Below are 8385 nucleotides of genomic sequence, written 5' to 3' on the forward strand. Positions count from 1 at the left end.
TTTACATTAATTTGTTTTAAAATATCTACTCAAGTTGGGATAGAGAAATGTATGTATTTTTGTTCCGTTTCTAGTTGTTCATGACCTCACAGTTAATAATTATAAATAATTGAGCATTTACACCTTAGTGAATTTATCCTTAGCAGTGATTTGAAATATCTCCTTATAATGATGTCAAAGTCACATGAAGCAGGTTACTCATTTCTTAAAATCATGTGAAAGACATTCTCACTCAATGATAAACCACAGTTAAACCATAATAAAGGCATCATGGGTATAATGCTTTGGGAAACAGGTTTTTTATGCTTTTGTTTTCAGGTCAAAGTCTTAAAAGTAAGTATTAGACTGCTGACACACAGGATGCCTCAGTAAAGCTGTTCAGAGTCACCATCCAAGAAATCCCGTCTTGATGGCTGGGACACTGCAGCCTTCATGGCTGCTACTCTGTCTTGTCTTTCTGTTGTATGGACTGCCGGGAGAGCCAATGGACAACTCACAATTGACACAGTAAGTGTGAATCGAAGAGATCAAAGAAAGATTTAAAGAGATTAAATAAAATGTGTGAAAAACTCTATTATTTTGTTTCCTTGTTTTGCCTTATCCTAAATAATTAGGGTTTTGAAATCATGTAGATGATATCTGGAACAAGATTGGGTAAATTTGCACTTTACTGGATTGCTTTAAAACCTGAATGTTTTTTTTTGTAGGCCTCGTATGCTATCAGAAAATGGTCACCTGGTGTTTAAAACAGGTGACAACAAAGAGATCCGCTTCGAGCCTTCGTCATCAGGCCGGGTAAAAGTGGGCAACGAAGACCTCACACAGCTTCTAAGCCAGGTAAACTCAGGTTTCAGTTCATGTCTATGTATAAAAATGTCATCTGATACTGCAAATTTACTGTGGTTTTAAATTAATAAAAGCTTCCAAACAGAGGCCATTTCACTGATGGAGAGCAAATTCAACACAAGGAAAAAAACAGGTACTTATTGTTCCAAACAGAAAACTACAAAGATAAAAATGATATGACATATGTCATCAAAACGCTGAATTAAAGAGGCCACATTATCTTCTAGACATCACAAAGTTACAAATATTCTGAAGTTCACAGTTATAACACTGCAGCAACGTCTTCACAGATAAATCAATCCTCCAGCTGCAGCTGATCCAGAACGCTGCTGCTCGCATTCTCACTAAAACCAGGAAGATGGAGACATAACACCAGTTTTAAAGTCCCTACACTGGCTCCCTGTAGCTAAGAGAATAGACTTTAAAATACTGTTGTTAGTTTATAAATCACTGAATGGTTTAGCACCACAATACATTAAAGATTTGTTATTGCTGTACCAAACTTCCAGACCCCTGAGGTTCTGGTTCTGCTCTTTATCAACAAAACCAGATCCAAATGAGGAGAAGCAGCATTCAGCTTCTATGCACCACAAATCTGGAACAAACTTCCAGAAACTGTAAAACTCAGCTGTTTAGAATTGCACAGGTCCTTCTAAAAAAATTAGCATATTGTGATAAAGTTCATTATTTTCCATAATGTAATGATAAAAATTAAACTGTCATATATTTTAGATTCATCGGACACCAACTGAAATATTTCAGGTTTTTTATTGTTTTAATACTGATGATGTTGGCATACAGCTCATGAAAACCCAAAATCCCTGTCTCAAAAAATGAGCATATCATGAAAAGGTTCTCTGAACGAGCCGTTAACCTCATCATCTGAATCAACAAAGTAACTCTAAACACCTGCAAARGATTCCTGAGGCTTTTAAAAACTCCCAGCCTGGTTCATTACTCAAAACCGCAATCATGGGTCAGACTGCTGACCTGACTGCTGTCCAGAAGACCATCACTGACGCCCTCAAGCAAAAGGGTAAGACAGAAATTTCTGAATGAATAGGCTGTTCGCAGAGTGCTGTATCAAGGCACCTCAGTGGGAAGGATAAAGTGTGGCAGAAAACGCTGCACAACGAGAAGAGGTGACCGGACCCTGAGGAAGATGGTGGAGAAGGACCGATTCCAGACCTTGGGGGAAGCAGTGGACTGAGTCTGGAGTAGAAACATCCAGAACCACCGTGCACAGGCGTGTGCAGGAAATGGGCTGCAGGTGCTGCATTCCCCAGGTCAAAGGTCAAGACACTTTTGAACCAGAAACAGAGGCAGAAGCGTCTGACCTGGGCTACAGAGAAGCAGCACTGGACTGATGCTCAGTGGTCCAAAGTAATTTTTTCGGATGAAAGCAAATTTTGCATGTCATTTGGAAATCAAGGTGCCAGAGTCTGGAGGAAGACTGGAGAGAAGGAAATGCYAAAATGCCAGAAGTCCAGTGTCAAGTACCCACAGTCAGTGATGGTCTGGGGAGCCATGTCAGCTCCTGGTGTTGGTCCACTGTGTTTTATCAAGGGCAGGTCAATGCAGCAGCTATCAGGAGGTTTTGGAGCACTTCATGCTTCCATCTGCTGAAAAACTTTATGGAGATGAAGATTTCATTTTTCAGCACAACCTGCTCACAGTGCCAAAACCACTGGTATTACTGACCATGGTATTACTGAGCTCAGTTGGCCTGCCAACTCTCCTGACCTGAACCCCATTGAGAATCTGTGGGATATTGTGAAGAGAAAGTTAAGAGAAGCAAGACCCAAAACTCTGGATGAGCTTAAGGCCATCGAAGCATCCTGAGCTCCATAACACCTCAGCAGAGCCACAGGCTGATTGCCTCCATGCCGCATTGAAGGCTGCAAAAGGATTCCTGACCAAGTATTGAGTGCATAACTGAACATAATTATTTGAAGGTTGACTTTTGGTATTAAAACACATTTCTTTTATTGGTCGGATGAAATATGCTCATTTTTTGAGACAGGGATTTTGGGTTTTCATGAGCTGTTCGTTCAGCTATTAAAACAATAAAAGACCTGAAATATTTCAGTTGGTGTGCAATGAATCTAAAATATGACAGTTTAATTTTTATCATTATATTATGGAAAATAATGAACTTTATCACAATATGCTAATTTTTTTTAAAAGGACCTGTATTTGATGAAAATAAACAAAAAAAGAAAAAAAACATGAACGATCTGTGCGCTGGATTTTTACCTTAGAATGGCCAACTTTCTGTTATTCCTCTGTCAATTTGATACAGTAGGGCTTCCACACTTCCCATATCTGTGTCCTCTGTCACTTTTATCAGCAGTTAAAACAGTTTAATCCGTTGTTAACAAGTGGTAACCTGTTTTTCCGAGCCACCTTCAAATGCAACATGAGCGCTACGACAGTCGCAGTGGGTTTACACCTGTGCAGCAGTGAAGGAGACCTGCTGCTGCTGCTGTGCAGAGCTATGCAAGTGTGTTAGAATCATGGCAGCAAACCAGCAAAACGCAAAGAACTTTTCACAGTTTTTCCCCCAAACTAACAGACTGTAAAGCTGTTAGCTAAAAGATGACTAGCTAATATCAATACAGCATGTCTATATTCAGCTATGCACATTAATTTTGCCCCCCCAAAAAGGCGATTCCTAAATTATGACAGAATTTAAAAAATGGAAAAATATACAGATTAGTGATTAATGAATCACATTAACCCAATAAGAGGTCAAATTTGAAAAATACATTTAATAACCAGAAGTTATCCATTTCTGGTTGCAGTCTATTGCCTGTTAACAGGCAATAGAAGTAACTTTACTTGAAATGAAAACCAAAAATGGTTGCAAACTGCATAGGTGTTCCTAAACACTATTGCCCTAGAAATGAATACTTTATTTATTTTTATTTATTTAATTGTTTATTTATTTTGAACAGGATAGAAGTATTAAATCACACACATGAACAAGGACTTTCTTCAGAACATCAGCACACATGGCCAATCTTGGCTTTCCCAGAGTCAAAATCTTCTGGACTAAAAAAAATCAAAAGTGCCAGTTTTTAGCAGGAAAATGATGAGGAATAAGTTCTGCAAACTTCTCAAAGGGTCTTCCAACAACTGGCACCATTATTATGAACTAAAGAATACCAAAGCCACACCAATTACCAGAAGATGGGCCACTGTGAAAAGAAGGAAGCATTTTAGCTAACTGTCACAAAGTGGTTTGACGATAATCCTGTGGTGATGGCCTCCACCATTTATGGGAAATATCTAAATGATATTTCAGTCGATGGTCAAACAAAGAAAAAACTTGTGTCCGGTACGACAACCAGAAGTGATGGAGGGTGGCGTAGACCTTAATGACCAAATGTTGAGCTTTCATCGAATGTCAACCAGAGCCAAGAAATGGACATTCCCATCACAAATGCCTGGCTATAGACAAACAAACAAATTAATCCTGGCCCACCTAGCACGGCACCTTTCCTGGCTCTAATGGTGCGTTCACACCAAACGTGTTTTGAATGTCAGGCCCATCTGGTTTACATTCAAAGTCTGTGTGGAGGCACATTGAGGGCCGTGGAGGAGCGTTCCGAGTGTCTAGCGTGGCACAATTTGAACCGTTTGGACCGTTTTTATGACATTCCACATAGACTGTGAAAGTAAACCAGACGCACCTGATGCTTAAAACGCTTTTGGTATGAACGCACCAAAAGTGCACACGTGTCAAACTTGAAGCGTCAAATGCACTTTGACATGCATGATGCGTTTGGTGTGAATGCACCATGAGTCTGTCTCTTCATCAGATTGTCCTGGATCTGATGAAGTCCCCTATCATAAGCTGATATTTATCCTCATCTTCATCTGACAACTCCAGATCTGAATCTTCCTCTACTATCTTGTGTTTCACATCTTTCCCCTACAACAATGTGGAGTCATTACTGAAATGGTCCTGATGTCCACTGCAATTGACATTCGTAAAAGGTCTGTTATTTCTAAACAGAAATTATTAAATTGTTTTAACTGGTCAAAATATTATTGGTATTTAATTAACAAGAATACCAATAATTATCATAACAAAAATAACAAAAGTTAAATATTTGACTCATCTACCCTCTTTCCATAAAATGTGGGTGCTGGCAGGTCGGCCATTTTGATTTAGGAAAAAAAGGGACTTCTAGGTATGTAAACCTATCACATGACACATCACTGGAAAGCCCAGGATGTCCTCTAATCTAAAGAGTGCTGTAGGGCTAGAAAGGGTAACTCGAAGTATAAACAAAAAATAAGCTTCAACAAAATGTCCACTATAATGGACATCAGTGTATGGGCCGGGCCTCAGGAGGATATAACATTAGAATAAAATTTCAAGCTGAAATCTGAACCTTCATTCTAGTGATGAACTGTAATCTGGGCAAAATTCTTTGTGTGAGATCCGGTGTTTTAATCTGTCTTTATTATGTCTGACTTCATGTAGGAAACAATGACCATAAGTTTATTCTTTGCACATAACCATCAGTTACACAGCAGACTAATTAGTCTATGTAAACAAGCAGACATGTATTATAAACCTTGTGTAAGTATCTGACCTTATTATATTTTACACACATAAAAGGCTGTTCCTGCTCATACAAGTCAGGGAAAGATTAACAAGTTTAGACTTCCACACAGTAAGATCAAAGGTCAAGTGGTCCGAGGTCTGCAGTCTATTGATTCAGAATGTAAATTCTGTGCAGTAAGTATTTTAATGCAATGCATTAAAACATAGCCCTGTAAAAATATTAATCATATTAAAATATGTTCTCTGGAAAAAAAGTATGTATTATTTGTTAAAATGGTTTTTAACTGTCAGTAACTTAACTCACTGCTTCTCACCTCATACCTCGTTTCAAAATGCCTTTTTCTGAAAAGAACCCGATTAGGAAGTCATGTGGTCACTGTAGTATTAGTCTGACTCATTAAAATCCATCTGTTTTATTTTTGATCATGTTGTATATTTTTGTTTTAAAACTTTGTGTCAATCCCTGATCCCATGGAACAACTTTTTTTAATAATATTGTGAGAATGTCTTTGTGGACACCTTCTAACAGCATCCTAACAACATGCTGCAGAGCTTGGCATCAGAGTCTTGACATGCTGCTTCCAAATAAAGCCAGACTGCTCCACATCATTATGCCATCAGCTACTAAACAGATGCTTTTCTTCTATGAACTTATTTTAGCCATTGGTCTTGTTTTATGATTTGAAGTGGCTAAAGAATCGGTCCTGTTTTGTAGCAGACTGCTTGATTGATGATAGCTTAATTGGTTTAGAACTTGAAGTCTTGCATGATAATTTCTACCATGTAAAATTGCACAAACTTTTATAAGTTATTTAGAATGTTTATCAGCCAAACATATGACTTTGTTGCACTCATTTTTTAGTGAAACTTGCAATATTTTTGATAAACTGGTGAATATAGTGCCCAAACTAAGAATGAAAACTGTTTTCATTCTTATTTTAGATCAAAGCTAATAAAGAAGACATTGATGACATCAAGACTCATGGAGGAGCAATTCCCCCTGAAATATCCAACAACCTCAACCAACTTAATACCAAGGTAACAGAAATCTAATACATTTTGTGTGAGGAAGATGATCATTACTAGAAGTAATCAGTAATACATATTGAAGATTAGATATATGGAATTTAGAAGTTCCTGACTGTTAAAAAGGTGCCACATCAAAGGAAACTTGGGTTATGTCAGGGACAACCACTACAACAGCTAGAGGATGTCTTTGTTGTTAAGGAGCCACTGCTCCTACCAATGGAAACACACTAAATTACATTTGAAATGGTTCACTCTTCCACTTCTTCTTGTGAAGTAAGAAGATTCATATCTAAAGCAGTGCTCACCTCAACAGAATCCTTTGAAGCTGACACCTTGAAGCTGTTGTGGCTTGGTCTTAAAAGCAGACTAACAGAACCACATGGCATTTACTAACAACCTCACAGCTATATTTTCTAACAGCAAATAAATGTTTGTCTGATTTTATTTAACAGTTTGCACATGTTTATTTGAATTTAACTCTCAAATTATTTTCATTGGTGCAACACTATAAAGGTATCAAGAATGTGTACCACATTTCCACAACAAAACTGACTTTCCATGGTTCTTTCAGGTGACAACACTGGGTAACCAAGTAACAGAACTTCAACAGGTGAGACTTGGAAGTGTGTGATCATGCTTCAGAACTAGAAACTATGTAGGAAGTTCTGGTTTCCTGCTTATTTTCTTCCAGACAGTCCAGAGAGTGTCTTGCAGCAGTAATCCTTGCCATAATGGAGGAACATGTCTGAACTTATTGAACTCCTATCATTGTCTGTGTCCAAGCAACTGGGCTGTGAGTTCTATGCTGTTTAAGAAATAAAAATACATAGTTTATATATCGGTTTCAGCTTATGACATGCTAGAATGTGGTTGTGATGCTACCGTCTGTGTTTTATGTACTTAATGTATGTGTGTTGTGTGTTAGGGTCCTAACTGTGCCAGTGATGTAAATGAATGCCAGGCATTTGCAGGAACACCACAGGGTTGTCAGAATGGGGCAAGCTGTGTCAACAGCCCTGGATCGTTTACGTAAGTCTTTAGCTTTCAAGTGCTATTAAACTATACTTCTTGGTACAAAAATGCACAAAATGTTTTATAGTTTAAAATACTGTCGGCATATACCTTTATGGTAACATTTAATGTCATGTCAAAGTACATAATCATATATTTATTACAGTGATAAAATCTAGGCATCCGAAAATTGATACTCTTGCTAGTCAAAGACTTGAAGCAGAAAAAATCTATGATGCAAATGTCAGCTACAAATTAGCCAAATCAGCTGCGTAAAGTCTGGTCAAAGATTTGCTGATCTAAGTGCAGTACAAAGTTCAGCATATAAAACTACTGAGTCAGCAAGTGACACGAAACTGCTACATAAAAAAAATGATTCAAATACACAAAACTGCTGATTTTCTCACAAGTTTGGTAGAGACAGTGTCGGATAAAACTTCAGATTAACTTTGCAAACATTTTTTAAAGGATCTGATTTTGAAAGTAAAAATGTGATATTGTTAGTTCATCTTTTTAATGGTTGCTCTATTTGTTCTTCAGTGTGAATTTAACCCACATATCATTTAACATGTCCACTCTAACTATTATTAAAAATCAATGACATCAAACCTGAAACACATTTATCTTTCATTAATAATACTCTGACAAAAATAGAGCATTTATTAAGCTCATAGCTTACTAAATGTTGTTCAGACACGCATCAGCTATAGCACTGGCAGTGAAAAAATACATTGAAAAAGTACAATATTTTTGTCCCTCATTTCAGAATTAACCCTGTGTATTATATAGATTCATTGCACATGAGGAAATTATTTCTTCTTATTTTCCATCCATCCATCCATTTTCTTCCGCTTATCCGGGGTCGGGTCGCGGGGCAGCAGCTTCAGAAGGGAGGTCCAGACTTCCCTCTCCCCAGCCAC

At 37.7% G+C, this 8385-nt stretch overlaps 1 protein-coding gene across 1 annotated transcript in view; it reads left to right on the top strand.

Moving 5' to 3' along the window:
• The first annotated feature begins 350 nt into the window (after positions 1–350).
• The window catches only part of cubn (cubilin (intrinsic factor-cobalamin receptor)), a 155737-nt gene continuing 147702 nt past the window's right edge, over positions 351–8385 (top strand). Inside the window, exons 1-6 of the mRNA XM_008438250.2 lie at positions 351–507; positions 708–837; positions 6368–6463; positions 7026–7064; positions 7146–7247; positions 7380–7483. Coding sequence (XP_008436472.1) covers positions 410–507; positions 708–837; positions 6368–6463; positions 7026–7064; positions 7146–7247; positions 7380–7483 — 569 coding nt within the window. The 5' untranslated portion in view covers positions 351–409. The remainder of the gene's footprint in view (positions 508–707; positions 838–6367; positions 6464–7025; positions 7065–7145; positions 7248–7379; positions 7484–8385) is intronic.

Source organism: Poecilia reticulata, linkage group LG20 (assembly GCF_000633615.1).
Source record: "Poecilia reticulata strain Guanapo linkage group LG20, Guppy_female_1.0+MT, whole genome shotgun sequence".
Classification (NCBI taxonomy): Eukaryota; Metazoa; Chordata; class Actinopteri; order Cyprinodontiformes; family Poeciliidae; genus Poecilia; species Poecilia reticulata.